The 17,678-nt window shown below is 41.9% G+C and overlaps 1 protein-coding gene across 4 annotated transcripts in view; it reads left to right on the top strand.

The window, feature by feature from the left end:
* LOC103534901 (mono-ADP ribosylhydrolase 2) overlaps window positions 1-12,184 on the top strand; it is an 88,795-nt gene extending 76,611 nt beyond the window's left edge. For 3 of the 4 annotated variants that reach the window (XM_030447223.1, XM_030447224.1, XM_030447221.1), the window contains 3 exons: window positions 1,331-1,414; window positions 6,771-6,838; window positions 8,744-12,184. In XM_030447223.1, the coding sequence (XP_030303083.1) occupies window positions 1,331-1,414; window positions 6,771-6,835 (149 nt within the window). In that variant the 3' untranslated portion in view covers window positions 6,836-6,838; window positions 8,744-12,184. The remainder of the gene's footprint in view (window positions 1-1,330; window positions 1,415-6,770; window positions 6,839-8,743) is intronic. The other variant, XM_030447222.1, reaches the window with a different exon arrangement.
* The last annotated feature ends 5,494 nt before the right edge of the window (window positions 12,185-17,678 follow it).

The following is a 17,678-nucleotide window of genomic DNA, read 5'->3' as shown; positions in this document are numbered from 1 at the left end:
ATTTTGTCTGTTTGTATGAGGAGATGATTTTTAAACCTGTGAGCTGGTGATCTAATGATCCCCTAAAGGTTTTCTTCAGTAGAAATAAGATCCATTAAAATTATGGGTGAGAGATCACTGTAAAGTCATACATAGCACTTTCCACTACACTCACTGGAATGGATAATTGAGCTGGTTTTGGTTTGGTTTTTTGTTGGTGTCTTTATGTGCTGGGTCTTTGTTTTAGCATCATGATGCTAGGTCAGAACATAGTGCACTGGAAGTTGCCTGCAAAAATAGCACTGACAACCAAGCAAGCACTGAGGAAACTAAAATGATTGTGACAGTGCCTTGTCTTGCAGATGCAATTAGAAGGGAAACCGGCTGAAAACTTCAGAGACAGATATGTATTTATGTACAAAATAAATGTAGTGCACTTAGGTGCACTTGAGAAAACCTGCTCTAGACTTCCATAGAGAGGAGAAAGTGATGTCTGTGGGATGGTGAATGTTTCATCTCTGTTGCTGAAGAGGTAAATTATTTCAGCTTAATAGTGAAGCATTCTTTTAAATGCCTCAGTCCATACTACAATTTGCTGTCTCATAATAACTAAACCACTGTCTGGATTGCTTAGCAACCAGTAGCCTGGCATCCTGTAGTTCAACCGCATGATAGGTGCAACAGGCTTCAGAGCAGCCACAAAAGCAGATAAGTAGCATGGTGGAAATTAACTGAAAATTGCCTACTCAGCACTCTAAATAGCAGAATATTAGGAGAGCTGTGTATGAAACAGCAAAACTACTTTTTTTCTTTTCCTTTTCAAAAATTGTTGGATATTGAATCTAAGCTTCCAGACAAGCCTAAGGCAGAAAAGATAAAAATGTTGAGTTACAGTGAAAAAATGCATTTTCCTAAATTCAAGTTTGTGTCTGACTACTCAATGTATTTCAGCTCTCACTGTGTCTATTTTTATACTGCTAGCTAGAGAAACTTTTTAAGTGCGATTAGGTCCCCATCGTGTATTGCATTTTATGAGCAGAAGGGATTCTTCAAAAATGATGAGAAAAGAATGGCAGGGAGACAGAAGCACAGGCCATGATTTGGTTTTAACAATTCCAGTTAGAAAAGAGTGCATACAGCTACAAATATTCAGGCAAATATTTTCAAACCATTTTCCTTTCCCTATATCCTCTGCTGTTTTCTCTAATGGTTAATGCTATGCAGGAGTAGGGTGTATAAAGGTAAGAACATGCCAAACAAACAAAAAAAAAAGGCATACAAATTCTGAGAATTATACATTAACCAGGCACTGTAAGTACTGATTTTTCTCCATCTTTGGCTTGTCTTACAGGGGTGCAAGGGAAAGAGGTAGCTTCTTCAGAACCTATGAAAGTTGATCTTGTATGTGAAGCAGCAGATGATTCAAAAAAGGATGGTATGTTGTTCAAATATTTAAATTTTCCTGAAGTGGATATGTAGCATGCTTTTTTGGGCTTTGCTTGCACACTTCCCCCCACAAATAGGAGTTACATTTATAATCTCTTCAGATGAGTCTGCTTGAGAATTTACATAATCTCTGCTGTCTTGGAACAGCAGTTCCAGTCAGGTTTGTGGACCTTATCAACCCAATTCTCCTGACTTGGAAATGAGACCTTTTTGACATTGACCCCAGTGAGCCCAACTGTCTGGCAAAATCCTGGCAAAGGCTGAGTACCAAGGCACTGCAGGGCATAACATATTCATAAACAAAACAAAAAAAAAAAAAAAAAAAAAAAAAAAAAAAAAAAAAAATTGCCCTTCTAGGCTCTTCCTGTGTGTAAAGAAATAATGGATGGGATCAGTGTCCTGATGCTTAGGTTTTGGTGAGGCAGATCCTTTGTCACTCTTCTAAAGCAGCTCTTAGAGCTTAACAGAGCTGTGCAAGGGATTTTCTTGGTTTTTATACAAAGGGTCCCGTCTCCTGCTCCAAACAGCAGTGTGTTTGGAACTGAGATGCACATCCTCCTTTTATTATGGTGGACTCCCCTCTGTAGCAAAGATCAATTTTTAACTCCTCCTTTAACCTCTTCAGCAACATAATTAACATTCAAGGCATATGTTTTTACATCTCAAAGACAAAACAATTATTTTCTTTTTGATATTAGTTACACAAAGCATCTAATGCTGATTTCCTTTTCTGAGTTCAGATTGTGCTGTGGCATTTGAATTGGTGGCTGATTTATATACAGGCCAGTAGGGAAGTTTTTGCAAGCACAGGAAAAGAAAGCATGCGTAATGGATTTTCTTTATTTAAAAATACCAGAGATTCTGCTGTTACTAATAAGTGTGCAGAATAAACCTTAACCACCCTTCTCTCCTCATCCTCTGAACAAACAAACCAAAAAATCATAGTCACAGTAGAATATTTGAACTTTGAATTCCTAGAACGGTCTGGGCTACTCAGTGAAAAAAAATTCAAATTTACTAAAAAATTTTCTTACGGATATTTTGCACTGGAAAGAAAAGTGATTACATAGCTCTTGTAATGTACAGCAAAACACAGCTGGATCAGCTGACAGCTTCTGAAATTATGATCTTGGTGGGTATCTTTGTTTCAACTCTTGCTTATCTTGTAAGGTCTTCTATGCATAACTCATCTGGTAACTTCCTCTTCTGTGAACTTTCTGAGTTGTATGAAAGGACAGGTAAAGGGTATTTGCTAATGCTGCAGAAGAACACTGCTCTTCAGGGAGGTCTTCCTTTCTCTTCAGCCTTAATTGCTATTGGGATTGTATTACAGGGTGTTTTTTCTTGTGGACATACATTAAATGTTTAAAAGAAAGGATCAAACTTCCTATGTTCTGTTTTATTCTGAGGGGTCAATTTTTGCTGAAGACAAGCCCTACAATTTTTAAAAGTACTGGGTACTACTTGAGATTTTATATATATATATATATATATATATATATTATATATATATATATACATATACATACACATATATAGTTATATATATATAAAGTTCCATTTGACAGTAATTTTATGTAAATTGCCTATTTTTTCTCTGGACCCCTTCCTTCTGCCTCAGGAGAGCTCATTGCTTCACAGCTGAAAGCACAAGCATATATCACCAGGTACCCCTTGGCAGCCTAGCTCTTGTGTTCTAATTTCATGTACAGTGTCACAGCAAAAAAGTGTTTTAGAAATGGAGACAGTTTAGACAGCTCAGGTGGATCTCAATATTGGTTCATCTACTGGGCAGGGCCGTAATAGTGATATATTTCAGAAATGACTGTAACTTGAAAGCTGGGCATGATTCTTTGTCAGGAAAGCTGTCAGTGGGTGCATGTATAAGCCTGAATAGGGACGTGTGTACAGAGGTGTGGGCTGCTACTGGCAATCTCCATCAGCCACCAGAGTGAACCTCCCTGGAGAGTAAATATCTTGTAGCCAAGGGAGATTTACTGGTTAGAATTTTTTAATGATGACAAAACCCACCTTTGGTGATCAGTATCCTCAACTGTGTTTCCCTGCTGACAGGCTTATTTTATTCTTCTTTTTCTTTTCTTTTTTGTTACCACCAAAGCTTTGTAAATTACTGAGGTGGATGTTGGTTTCCAGCCGGTATTCAAACCAGGCGGATCAAACTCTTCACTCCTTTCATAATGGGGTTACTCATTCGCCTTTTTTATTTCAAGCCTGCAGAAAGCTTCATCCTGACTTGCTGACACAATAGAAGAAAATAAAAAGCTGAAGGCAGTGTCAAACCTGAAAATTCCCATTTTTTAAAAAGCTTGTGCAGGCTAATGAATGTGCCATCAGCAACCTGGCCTTCACATGATTCACTAAAGCAATATAAAAGCAAGATCTCAACAGCTAACATCCTTGTGCTTTTTATGATGTTGATGTAACATCCAAGAAACAAATAACTACCAAGTAAGGAACTGCATGCGTTTCATCACTGCACATTCATGTTGAATTCCAGATAGATGGTCTTCTTTCCAGGTGGGCTGGAGTTACAGCTGAAGGTACTGTAGCCAAGTTATGTGGGTGCAAGGGGAAGCATGGTTTAGGAAGTAGCTGAAGAAATAGGTTATGTTTTCAAATAAAAGTCTGACTGAGCTTGTTAGTAAATCAAGATGGTGATATTTTGATGTCATCTGCCATCCCATCATATGCTGGGGTGGGGAAATGCGCCCGCTCTCTCGTGGATAATTCTAAACATGTTTTTCCAATCTCCCATTTGCCTGTCTTCTCTACTTAGATGCTGTGCTATGACTCCTGGCTAGCTGACCTTTAAGCACACAGCTTTCTAGCAGGGAGAAGCAAGATGCCTTGCTGCCACCACACATCCCCTGGGTCAGCCCCAACTGTAGCACTTTGATGGATGTAAACTATTTGCTGGGTTATTCCTTTGCCACCTGTGGGGAACTTGTTTGCTTTGCTTTGGGGGGCAAACCCTTCCCTGGTCATAATTTGAGAGCTGCTAGGCAGCTCACAGATTGAAAGAGGAGGTGCAGACAGGTTCTCCTTAAAGGGGAAAAACTAAGGGGAAAACAGACAGGGAGAGAACACAGAGGAATGTCTGTTTCCATTGCACAGAAAAGGCTATTTCTGGATTAAAAGCCCCACATGAAGCTGCATGAGGGGGGAGCAAGTAAAACTGAATTTAGGAGAGTTGCTGTCTCCATGAACTTGAGGTGCTTTGCTGAGCTGCTGGCTGTTGTAGTATATTACAGTATGTGCTAAAAGACCACTAACGTAAGTTAGCAGTTCAAACACCTCCAAGAACATAGTTTAGTGGGGAGAAGGCCAGTTTTAGCTTGCAATGCAATCAGATGTAGCGTGCCCAAGGCTAACAACATTGTTCTGACACTTAACTCATGCTGGGAGGACAGGAGGGCTGTGAGTCACATCCCCACTGCAGCTCCTGGTGGCAGCTCTTCCATCTGCTCTTGCAGTAGGTGCTTCTCTGCTGTGTGATTTTCCAGCCAAATATAGAGGATTGTGTAGGTGGCCTCGTGGTGACATCTGATGTTGGGGTTGACCCAGTTGTCTGCAGAAGCTTACCCTTCAGCTAGCTCTTGCTGTCCTTACCAGCAGCAATGCAAAGAGCCCCCAGCTTAGTCCCAAGCACACAGGAAAAAGCTTCCCTATTGGTGGGGGCTTCAGGTCCCACACCTCTGCTGGGGCTCCCCCATGCTTTTGCATTGCCCTTAAAGCATCCCTGGCATTTTGCAGTTTGACTCCCTCGGCGTGACATGCTGGCAGCATGAAGGGTAGGGGTCAGCTCCTCATAGCCATAAAAAAAAAGCAAAGGGAAGGAGGCACACTCATCTGGGATGCTGGCAAAGCCTAACCTCAGATTTCAAATAAAGCTTTGGTTTTGCGGGAGATCTCTGTAAAATGTGAATGAAGCCTTATGGTATTTTCAGAAAATGCAGCCAGTGAAACTGAACGGCATAATGAGGCTGAGAAAGGCTGCTGTCTTCAGTGTGCAGCAGCCTTCCCTTAATGATCTTTTATTAAGCATCCTGTCTTTGCTATGCAAATGCACTTAAGAATACATCACCACTAAATGCGATGTGCATCAGAGCTCCATAATCAGGAGCGGATATTTGTCTTATTATTCATTGCATACATCCAGGAAGCCATTACAGTATCTGTTCTGCAAATGGTTGATGAATAATTTACAAATAATTCATCTAAATCCCAACAGGTGTATTGACATGATATTGACTCTGGAAGAGATCGTATTGCTTGGTTGGATATAGCATAGTTACCGATTTTTTGGGGTCTTCTCCTCCTCTCTCCTGTCTTTCCTTAATTTCCAAATCTCCCATTCAGGCTTGAGGTTTTTTCCCCCATTGCCCACATCAGATGACTTACAATCTGTAGTTGATACCACAACATAAAGCAAGGTTAAAGAAAGAAAACCAGGGTCTTACTATAAATGTCTCCATTCAAAGGCATTGCATACAAAGGCATACTAAATATGAATCTATAAAATGCATGTGGTGAAGTAACCCTTTTATGTTTACCCTAGATAGCACCAGCCATATCTGCCCTAGTTTAGATGGTATTTTGACAAAGGTCATGCTGAAATGAGCTTAAGCCTTGTATTTATATTGTTTCTTATTTTTTAGTAATTTTAAATTAAGAGAAGAAAAAAAAATATTGGTTTAACGAGTATGTGTAGGAGTATAACTAGTATGTGTAGGAGTATAGTGGTGTTACTCCTGGACCCTGTCCTGGATTGCAGCAACTTTCTATTCAAGGACCTGAAGGCAGTGGCAGCATCTCTGTAACTGAGTGCATGCACTGAGTGCATGTTTGAGCCACAGCTCAGCCCCAGGTCCTCAGAGGGACTTTGTCTGAAGTCTGCAGATGTTCAAGTCAAAGGATCAAGACCACTTAGCCCAGTGAAATTCTAAAGCATTTCTTGGAGATACCTGTATCTCTGTCTGTGGCCTACAGAGGTAGTGGAGGGTCCTTGAGCTCTTGAGCTGGGCATCTTGGTTGGGCACCCACATCAGACTGGATGGGTGTGGACCAAAGGGAAAATCTAGATCCAGAGGCTTGCATTTCTAGCAGTGCTGAAGCCTGCACCCTGGCAGGACTTCTCATGGGGATTTCCATGTCACCACAGTGTAGGATGTTAGGGCCTAAGAGACCTTTTTGTGTATCTACAGCATAGAGTTTTAATGCAATATATGTCCTCTTTGGGTTAGGAGCAGTTATTACTCAATGTATCAGACTTAATAAGCATCATGAATAAAAATTGATTATTTTTTGTCTTATTTGTTTTACAGAGGAAATGAATAGTCAAGTTGAAAGTATAAATGATCCTATGGAAACAGAGCGGGAAACTAAGTAACAGGTAAGACCTTATGGCTATTTTTCCCTACCATTTTCCATTCAGCTTCTATTTGAAAACTTGCTTTTAAAATTACCTTAATTAATGTTGGAATTCACAAGAAAAAAACAGAGGAAGACAGAATACAAAAGAAAATAAATTGTCTAATATGATATGTATTACACAAAAAAATAAAAATATCCAGTAAACTTGATTTGTCAAGTAAATATTATACTAACAGTCTGCAACTGTAATGGATTTAAACAGTGCACAGTCTTAGATCATCAGAAGGCAAGACAGCACAGAGATAAGGAACAGAAGAGTAACCGAGTGAACAATTTTTGGCAATGCTTAGCAAAATGACAGGCAATTTATACTGGTTGGAACCAAGCTCAGTTCTGTACGATCTGTATTCTGGGAACAACAGCTTTGCATCATGAGGGGTTTATTGCCCTTGGGTCTCCAATGCCTAATGTCACTTGTAGCAATATCACTGAAAAACAGGGCAAAGTCAGTGAGCTGCCTTCTGGAGCTCTGCTGCCTTTTGGAGATTTTTATGGCTTTATAAGCTAAGTAATAGTGCTCTGGCAGGAGCCTGCAATGGTTGATGTTGCTGCAGGGTTCGTCACAGGGGTAAGCAGCCTCACCCTAGATAAAGATGAATAATTTGGTAGGAAGACAAAAATCTGAGCCTCATCCCCAGTGACAAAAAGCAGTTGCTATTTCTCCCTTAGAAGTAGTTTTAAAGTGTTAACTCGTACTGCTTCCTTGGCACAGGTTTATTGTGAGATGACAATATCATACACAGCAAGATGTGTTATTTATGCTTGTAATGGGTTTTCATGTAGCTCAAGACCAAATATAGTGGCTTCACAACGGTGGCAGCTGTATCACAGAGATTTAAAATACAAGTTCTCATTACTGCATGTAGCCCTTTGTCCTTGTCAGCATATAGACAGCGTGCTGCCATGCTGCTGGAGTGAGAAATAGCCCTGATGGGGTCCCTGGTAAAAAGTACTGTATCAAAACTTAAAGGCACCCTCCCCATTAAAATGCAGCTTCTGCTGCCCACCCTTCTCACTCCCCTAGCTTCTGGTTGTATGTTCTGATCAATCAAAAAAAGGAAGAGGAACTTATGAAATCCTCACTGTTAAAAATACATGGCAAGGTTAATACCCTTCCTCACTTTAAAAAAATCTGACAGTTGTTATTCTCAGGCAGTCTCTAGGCAGTCTGTGTTTCACGCTGCATTTTCCAGTGCGAAAGAATATCTGAACGTTTTGGGCTGGAGTAATTTCTGATTTATGAAGACAGGGTTCACAGGAATAATAGCACAATTAGCAATCAATTAATAATTCCCTTCAATTCCACTGCAAGTCTTGGCTTCACCAAGCACCTTTCTGGAGAAAAGGGCCCTGAGCACCATGTCTTGCCCAGCATTTTAACGACATACACGTGATTAGGAGCAGGTATTAAAGCCTCCACATATCTCTAGCTAAGTCCTCCTGACACTGCTGCTACTGTTTTAATTGCAAGCGAGGATTAATCAGCCTGTTAAACTTCAGAGGGTTTTGCTGTGTTTTTTCAGAGCTGAGGAGATCCCTTTCCTTACATGTGTAGTATTTTAAAGTACTAATGTATGTCCTGTGGTCTAGCAACAAAGCACCCACCAGAGCTGGGGGCCCCTGACATCAAGCTAGGTAGCATGGAGCTATGGGAAACTAAGAAACTGTGATGAGCTCAGCCCATTTACTGTAGTGATAACAGTGACTGGTTTAGATAAGCCACGTTACACATACATGTGCTGCATGCTTGACAGAAAAAGAAACTGTAACTGTGCTAGAAAGACAGCAAGATAGCCGGGCTTCTGTGCAGCCATTTGAAGTTTTGCTTTTTGTTTTCTCTTTTCTCTTTCCCACTGTGGTGAAGGAAGGATGCAGGAGAGGAGAGACCTGAGGAAACCCAATGGGCAAGCGCCGACATCCTACAGCATCATTCTTGGCAGAAAAGAGCACACAGAGATGCTCCACGGGTTGGGAGGGAGGGAGCTTTGGGGAAATTACTCTTTGCTTTATTTTCTCTTTGTTCTTCATTGCATTTTGTTCTGTAAGCCTGTTGGAAAGAAACATAACTTCCCAGTTCTAACAATGTTTTGCAATTTTCCCTGCAATTACAACAGTTTCTTCTGAACCATGAGTCCGTCTTATATTGGGTCTCTTTTGCTCCTGCATCATATAATCAGTAGCCTGTTTCCAGGCCCAATCCTTTATCTTCTTTCCTCATTATGGTACTGTCTACAGGAAACCTGTGGGACCCAGATTATTACTCTCTCCCCTTCTTCCTCTCCCTTTTTAAAAACTTCTGTAGGATATGAATAGAAATTTGCTTCTAGAACATGAACTGCCACAAAGGATTATAACCCTCACACACTGATAAGCAACCACCCTCCTTGTGCTAGGGTTTTGAAAGACTAAATGCTCCAAAATCTCAGAAATATAGATAGAGACAGCCCTGCATGTTGCTTGCCTCCAGGCTTGTCAATCGGCTGCTCCTGCCAGCACCTACCAGCAGGTCACCCTGTCTGAACCCCAGCTGCTAGAAGAGGCTCTGGCTGGATTCCCTGGAGTTCATGCTGGAAGCAGAGTTTGTGTGTTAAGTGTCTCATCCCAATGCCTCAGGACTGCTCGTAGCTCTGCCCTTCCCCTTTCTCTCTGGCATGGGAAAGCTAAACCATGACCAGCCCGCGCTGTGTCATGCCTCTCTCTAGATCCTACACTTGAATAGAACATGCATGGCCTCAAACAGCCAGTGCCCAAAATCAGTCCTGCTGTTTTCCAGTCACCTCTGCACACCTGAAAATCAGGGCTGTAGGTATGACCCTCAGGTGCAGGTAGCAACAGATACTTCCTCGAGCCTGCAAGAGACAGAGGATAACAGGCACTCTGCATTCAAGACATCTTTAAATACGTCTCCCAGCTTTAACAGCTTCACACTATATCATGTGTGAGCCCTCATTATATTTTCTACTGCATATGCATGTTTTTTTTTTATTTTTTTTTAAAGCAATTAACAGTTATTTGGAAAGGAATGTCTCACCATATGTCAATTGTTCTGCCAGCAAATGCTGCACTGAAATTTTTAGAAAAGGAACAAAAGGGTTTCACATACATTTCGCAACCATACTGTAACCAAAACCGATAGACAGTACATTTGATGGAGGAGCATGCAACCTGTGGCCAGGAAGTGATGTGCTACAAACTGTATTTTAAAATGCTGCTGATAATAATTTGCTAATTTTGGGCAAAGTAATTGATTCTGTTGTTTTGTTGGGTTGTTTTCCCAAAATATGCATGGATCCGGAAACATTTATATACTAGCTGGCCAAAAAAAAAACAAAAGAAGAAAAAGTAAAGTAAAGGAAGGGGTAAGATGCGTCTCCATCCTCCTGTGGTTTTGTTTTATCCCAGCTAGAGAACATTTGGTGATAAACCATCTGCTGGTGTAACAGCAAGTCAAATGGGGCCCTGAAACACCTAGCACTGTCTACAGCAGCTGGTGGCTGCCATCAGCTGCAGGTTAATTTGAAAGGGTTTCAGGACAAACAAATATTTAAAAGAAAAGAAGAGGCCAGGATTTCACCTGGAGTGTATGGTCCCTAGAAAGGCAAACCCCTATCTTCCAATGTGCAGCTACAGTACATTTGCTTGTGCTGGGGTTAGAAGAGTATTTTCCACATGCCAACTTCTGTGGTGTTTTAACTGAGATGACACTAGTGCCAGAGAAGATCTTGGACTTCTTTATCACCCATTTCTCCCAGAGATCAGTGGATGCCTAATTCTGAATTGTATTGACTGTGAAAGGAGTAAGAAAGCCTATGGATTTGGCTTATGATATTGCTAAGTTTACCTAAATTTGCTAGATGTCACTCCTCTGCCCTTTTTTTTTTTCTCTTCGGAGCATCCTTGCAGGGACTCATCCTCTTTGAGATGTCACTGATGCTTTTATTTCCCATTCCTGGGGTCATGCTCAACAGAATGTGTCTTTTGGGACATGGATTATTTTTTTCTTGCTGTTCCTTCACCTGGTCTCCAGCCAATTGCAATTTTGCAGTGGGAGGCTTTGTGAGTAGGACCTCAGCATGGTGCACATCCCATATATTTCTGTATCATTTCCTAACTGGATGATTTTGATTGAAACAGCCTGTCAAAATAGCTGGGGCAAAAGTGGATAAATACTTTTGAAGGAAGAGGAATAAACACAGTAGTTTTCTTGCCTCTCAGTTCCCCTTTTGTGTGGAAAGACCAAGATTGAAGAGCTCTCTCTCCATCTAGGTAAGCGAGGGAACTGGCTCTGTCAGAGCTGGACATGAACTCAGGAAGCTCAACTTTGAGCTGTACAAAACGTGAAGGAGATCTGAGGCTGCCCACATCCTTGGCCAGAGTGAACTGCACTCTGTATAGTTATGATAACTTGAGTCAACACAGCTCTTGTTCCAATTGTGCTCACTCATGGGCAACATTAACAGAGCTGTAGGATGTCATTAGCCATGTATCCGATGTCCCTCTCACCATTGCCAACCTTAGTTTTAGTGGAGAAAGGAAAAGGAGAGCCCCTCTGGAGGCTGGATGCTGAGGTGTGACTATTCAGCAAAGAGACAAAGACTCCTTGTGAAGATTGATATTTTTTAAAAAACAAAAACTGCAAAGATATGTCACATTGCACACTCTCTAACCCCTGGCAGTTATTTCATTGCACTTTTCATTTAACCTTGGTACTCAAAACAGCAGCGAGTCTCTGAAACTGTGAAGTGTTTTCTCAAGGATGCAGCAGTGAAGTGAGAAGCCCAGGTAGGACATGTAAACCAAGGAAATGGAGAAGTTGAGCAAGTCCTTCCAAGACAACTTGCATCTGTGCTTATATCCATAAATCTTGAGGTGGGTTTTGGCTTGAGTTGTTGTGGTTTTTCTGTAGTCATAAAGTGAGCATAGTTTGGCAGCATGAGTTCTTCAGCTGAATTAGTAGTTGAGGCTGGATCCATGCAGCTTGATGCAGCTTCCAATGCTCTTGCTGGAGGTGCAGGTTGTGTAGAAAAGAAAGGATCACCCCACAGGGATTTATGTCAAGGATTTTGGTAATAGCCCGGTGTCTGAAAGCATTCATCTCTACCATCAGACACAACATTCCTCAGGCTCGTGACTGCTCCAATGACAAATGGAGTTCCTCCCATTCAGACATCCAAAGGGGATGTTTGAGACATAATCTGTAGTGTTGGGTCATACATTCGCTGCAGCTAATTGTCAGTCTTTCTATGAAGCACTGAAAAAGCTTCTTTCTGAAATAACACTGTTCTGCTTTAAGCACTTGAAAAAATATATGTAAAAAAAAATTAAACCAGACTTTTCTCTCTCTGCAGTGCATGCCAGCTTTGCTTTTAAAATTAGAGCTGAACAGAGTATGTGGATCTATTTTCATGGGGAGTAGGGGTTTTTATTGTATTATCAATTATCAACCCAGGATTTGCCTTAGCCTGACATTTGTGATATAAAGGAAGTTTTTAAAAAAATTTAAAAAATAAAATAGGTAGTTTCCTTGATCCAAAATTTTGTTTTTACTTTGATGCAAAGAAATGTAGACAGTTGCTTGCAAAATGTCTTCTAATAGATGGTCTAGCAGCTATATTAACATGTCTCTTTTGTTAATCTGTCAGTTACATGCTGAATTTTCCTCTGAGTCTGTTATTTTTTCCTTTTGTCTGTGCCATGCATTTGGAAACCTAAAGAACTGATGCCTTCGTACTACCACATTTGTTAAAGCAAAATGTTAATAAAGCTTGTCCTGAAGATGAGGTGATGCAGCCTGTGTATTTATCCCCTCTGAGCCATGCTGATCGAGCAGCTGTCAGTTCTGTTGTCAGTGTTTCAGTTTGGACATGCAATCACTGGCACATCCAGCCGGGTCCTCATTTAAATTTACTCTTTACTTGACAGCAGTCTTGTGAGAAACGGATAATTCAAGGGAATTTTTGGACAGCCTCTCTGAAAGGTAAGAATGGGTACTTTGCAGCTTTGAGGGGTAAATGTCACTGAGTTGGTCCCATCGCTTTACCAGAGATCTTACAAAAACCATCCCAGATGTTATACCAGTACTGAATCCCTGGCATCTGTCAAAGAATACCCCCACATATATGCAATCCACAGGTATTATAGAGAACATGCAGTATTTAGTAGATATTATTTATCTGACCTTTCTGCCACCACTTATTTCAAGACTGAATGGGCAGAAGATATTGCCAGAATTGGGAAGGCAGCTTTTTTCTTCCTATGGCATCAGATTTAAAAACTTGTGCCAAGCCTGCCTTATTCTTCTTATCCAAGGCCGAGGATTTAATCGTTAATAACCAAAAGCTAGAGGGCTGTCTTGGTGTGTTCACAAGTCTCTGAAGAATGGATTCCCTCTCTGAAATTCAGCCCTTCCTTTGCCCACAGTCCTTTGACAGTCAAATGGAAGATGAGAAAGCAAGACATGGCCATGAGGAATGTCTTCCTTTGTGGTGGATGCAGGACCCAGCTGTCACGTGTGGTCATAGTAGCAGCAGTTGAACATGAGAAAGACAAATAAAAGCAATAGCTGAACACAGCATCTTCTTAGATTCAGTTCATCAAGTACTGTTTTCACTGTATCTGAAGAACTGTGCAGCCTAGAAAGAGGCACTTATGGTCTACATGCTGTAGCCTGCTTATGCAAGGGACAGTTTTTGGCCAAGGCAGGTGCATATGTTTGAAAGGAGAAAACTAAACATTCCTCATCTAGAAGCAGGTACTCTCCATCTCACCCTTTTTTGAATAACACAGTGTCGAGAGATAAAAAAAAACCCCTATGGTTTTGGAGGATGAGGGAGGTCACATGTCTTGAGGCTGCTCAGCCCCTTGCAGCATAGGGTATTTGTCCAGATGATGTGGATTAGGTGAAGAGCAAGCAAGTAAGTCTGCTAGGATGAGTTGAAGGCTAAAGTATCCTTAGTTATACTCCCATTGCTGCTGGCCAGATTGACACCTTCCCTTCCCGAGCCTGTTTGGAAAAAACCAGGGGATTTGTGCCTGGGGAAGGCTTTTGCTGAGCTAATAACATCTGAGATCACTCTAAGTCTGCAGAAACAGAAGCCAGGTTACCACTTCTGCTCAGCCTTCTCAGAGCCATTTTCCCACAGGAATCAGGTTGGCTTTCAGGATTTCCATGTGACCCTGCCACACTTCAGTGTGCTCTGTGCATGTTTAAACTTGGCTCTGATTGCACACCCCCCCAACCTCTTAAGTCTCCTCTCCTCTTGCACAGGACCTTCCAAACAGGTCTTTTTGACCTTGGTTTATCATGTAAAGTGAAACCTGTGCTTTGGGATTTTAATCATTCTTAGGTTGGATTTGTGATTTTTGTTTTTGTCTTTTTGAGTTTTTTTAATTAAAAGTGTCACTTAAGTACACTAATTTCTTGTTCCATTACAATTACTGGAAGTCCCTTAATGTAAGTGGCATATCATTGATAATGCTTTCAGAATTCACTGATAAAACCTTCATTGTATTGAATTGCTGCAGGAAAATAAATAAATAAATAAATAGAAGGAAGAAGAGAGTGCTGAGGAAAACAGAGCCAGTGGTGGAGGTACTCGGAGAGGCTGCTCCATCTGGTGGCAATTTAGGGCTCGTTTCTTGGGGGCCATTTCAGATGGCAGGACTCAACCTGGAGGGAGGAAAACCTCACATAAGCATATCGAGCATCAGCCTCACCTCTGTGAAAGACCATACATAAATGCACTTTGTTGATGTTGGAAAGCAAGGTTGAGGTTTGCGTTTCCTGTCAAGCATTTTCACCTTCCCAATGCTGCCTGACACTAGCTCTATATCCAGCTTGCAGGAGGTCTGCAACCCCAGCACTTGTTTACTTGCTCCGAGCTGAAATAAGAGTTGTCTCAAGGTGTTCAAGAAGCTTTTGGAGACAGTAGTGCTAGAAGAGCTTTGCAGGATTCTCATGACACCAGGTACACTTGTTCAAGAAGATCCTGGGACCACTGAGAGATTGCAAAGGAAGCAGCAGCCAGTCAACGTAAATGCTTCTACAGTATAGCATTCTCTAGTCCATCCTGATGTATCTGGACAGATCTGACCTTCATACAGGGCCACCAAGATGACAGGATTGCAACCATTTGGGTTTTGTCAGAAAGAGTGTTCAGTACAGGAGATGGAGAAAGGCCCCTCTACCCCTTAGAAATGGTGGTTATTCAACATGAGCACTCATTGAAAAGGGCCCAGCAAGAATGATCTCAGCTGTCACAAATTAGTGCAATGTGGGCAAGAAGGGACCAAGATTTTATTAAGTTTTTTCAGCACAAGAATGGGAATGGGTGCCACCACTGCTGCTGGGTGTTGCAGAGTCCAAGGAGCCAATTGGGTCTGTGCCATGTACTTCTAACACCTGCTTATTTCACAACAAATTCCAAGCACCTGCTCATTTGAAGCATCCTTCTGGGTGGTGGGAAATGCAAGCCTAAACTTGGTTCTCTCCTATGCTTCCCCAGGCACACCAGGAAGCCAGTTTTGAAATAAAAGCAGAGTTCATTTTAGAGAAAGACAGAGCACTGAAATATCAAGTTGTGAGACTGTCTAAACAACCCGTGAACCAAGCAACAATCCAAAGGGCATCCTGAAACTAAGATTCCCTTCTCTCCACCAGAGGACGATTATCACAGAACCACCACTGTTGAAAAAGACCTCTGTGTCCAGCTGTCAGCATCATCCCAGAATAAAATATATATAGAAATATCTGTATTACCCACTAGAGCATGTTGTGAAGTGGCATCAGCCTCTAAGCCACATGCTGATCAGGTGTGCTTTCCTTTTCCTTTCAGCATTCCCTGCCACTGTAGGAATTGATTTCCCTGACACTGTCTTTCTGTAATGAAGCATATTTCAAGGGCATGAAACTTCCAGGAAACTTAAGGATCAGGAGCACCTCTTAGTCCTGAAAAGCCAAAGACTGTTGAAAGAGTGCCATAATCTTTAAATGAACCACCCAAAGACAACAAAACCAACAATCATTACAATAAAGGTTGTAGGTGACTTTCCAGCCAAAGTCTCAGTTGACAGATGTGGAAGGCAAACAGCCAAGTACAACATGGCTTTTGAACTGCCAAGAGCACCTGAAAAGGCCCAGGTCACTGGGAAGATATGGGCTTGTAGAGCCAAGAGTTTGGCCAGCCCTGACCTATCAATGTGGTACAGGTCCCACAGCATGATGTCTGGCTCCAGAGAGAGAAGAGGTGCTGCTAAACCCCAGTTTAGATGCTCAGCAGTGCTTTTGGAGGCCAGAAGATGCTCCATCCCTCCCACACTTCTGGCTTGTTTGGCTTAATTATTATTTTGGGGGTGACATAGCTGTATCCCTTTACATTCCTTATATCTAAATAAATAAAGCAAATTCAAAAGTATTTACTTTAAATCCTTCAAAGTTTTTGTACTCACTCCTTCTACAGAGTGCCCAGTGCCACAGGCTCAGCGTACCTTGCTAGAGGGTGCCTTTTCTTCATTTTTGTTGCTTTTGACATCTTCTCATTTGTGGGTGATCCACACCTTGGGCCAAACTCACTACTGGTGGTGGTGGTGAAAATGTTGAAAATGTTGCTTCTTTGGGGCAAGGCATCTTACGGATTTCAAGCATAGTAGAAGGAAAAGAAAAAAATCTCAGAAACAAATCCAGTATCTGTAAATTAAAGCCTAGATGTCAGCCTTCAAACATGGTGCAGATTCACCATGCTGGGGATGAATAAGAGCCATGGTCTGTCAAGCAGGTCTGCCATGTGCCTATGCATATAGAAAAGCAGCAGTGGCAGGAATAGATGTGGCAAAAGAACTTCATGTAATTCGTTAGCAGGAAAGGTGAAGCTGGTGAAGGGCTCAGCTGGTGGTCATTTTTCTTTCCCCTGGTGCACAGTGTATTCTCCTTCCCTGAGCTTGAGGATGTAACCAAACATTTGGACTGGTATTTGCAGGCTCTGCCCCATGGCTTCCTTGGGGTTGGGCTCCACCATTTGGAGCAGCATCTACTTCAGTTGCAGCATCAGCTTTGCAGCTGTAGCAAGACACCCTTGGGTAAGGTCATACAGTAAGGGCAGAGTTTATTAAGCATTTATAACATGGTTACATGTTACATGGCCAGGTTTGTGGGGCCAGGAGGGCTGCAGCAGCTCACCAGAGCAAGCAGCAAATCATAGGGAGGGACGTGGATGTAGGTCTTGGCTTTAACATACTCCCAACAACTGAAGGGCAACACTATTAACTGCAACTTCTCTTTAGTAAACCTCACTAAATGTTAAGCAGGCATTTTTACAAGAAAAACCTCAAAGCAGTGTGAAAAGTGCTCAAAAATGGGAGGGAGGGCAAATATCCTCTAACTGCACTGAGCCCAGTTTTGGACCTCTGGAAGGGCAATGTTGTCCAGACTGGGCTCATGGGAGCTGTGAGGAGAGCTGGCTGCTCTCACTGTTCACCCATCAGTTACACAGGGCTTCTGCAAGCATCTCCCCCAGCATCAACGTGATACAGACAGCCAAGTATCTGCCACAGCTACCCCAAAGAGTGTCTTCTTCCTTACTTCTGCTCCTCCTCTTTCTAGCAACCACCAGCCAAAAGCCATGCCAGGAAGCCTTGAACCTTTGCTTATGGTGCCCAGAGGGAAGAATCTTACACAGCTTTGGTGCCTACAACCACAAGTTCCTCACCCTCAAGTCACACAGATCAACTCTTCTTGTTTTCTCTCTTCCCGCATCTTATGTTCACAAGATGTTCTCAGGAAACTCAAGTTTTACAAGGAATGG

This window comes from Calypte anna, chromosome 3 (genome assembly GCF_003957555.1).
Source record: "Calypte anna isolate BGI_N300 chromosome 3, bCalAnn1_v1.p, whole genome shotgun sequence".
In the NCBI taxonomy this organism is placed as follows: domain Eukaryota; kingdom Metazoa; phylum Chordata; class Aves; order Apodiformes; family Trochilidae; genus Calypte; species Calypte anna.
This window is presented reverse-complemented; position numbering and strand designations above follow the sequence as displayed.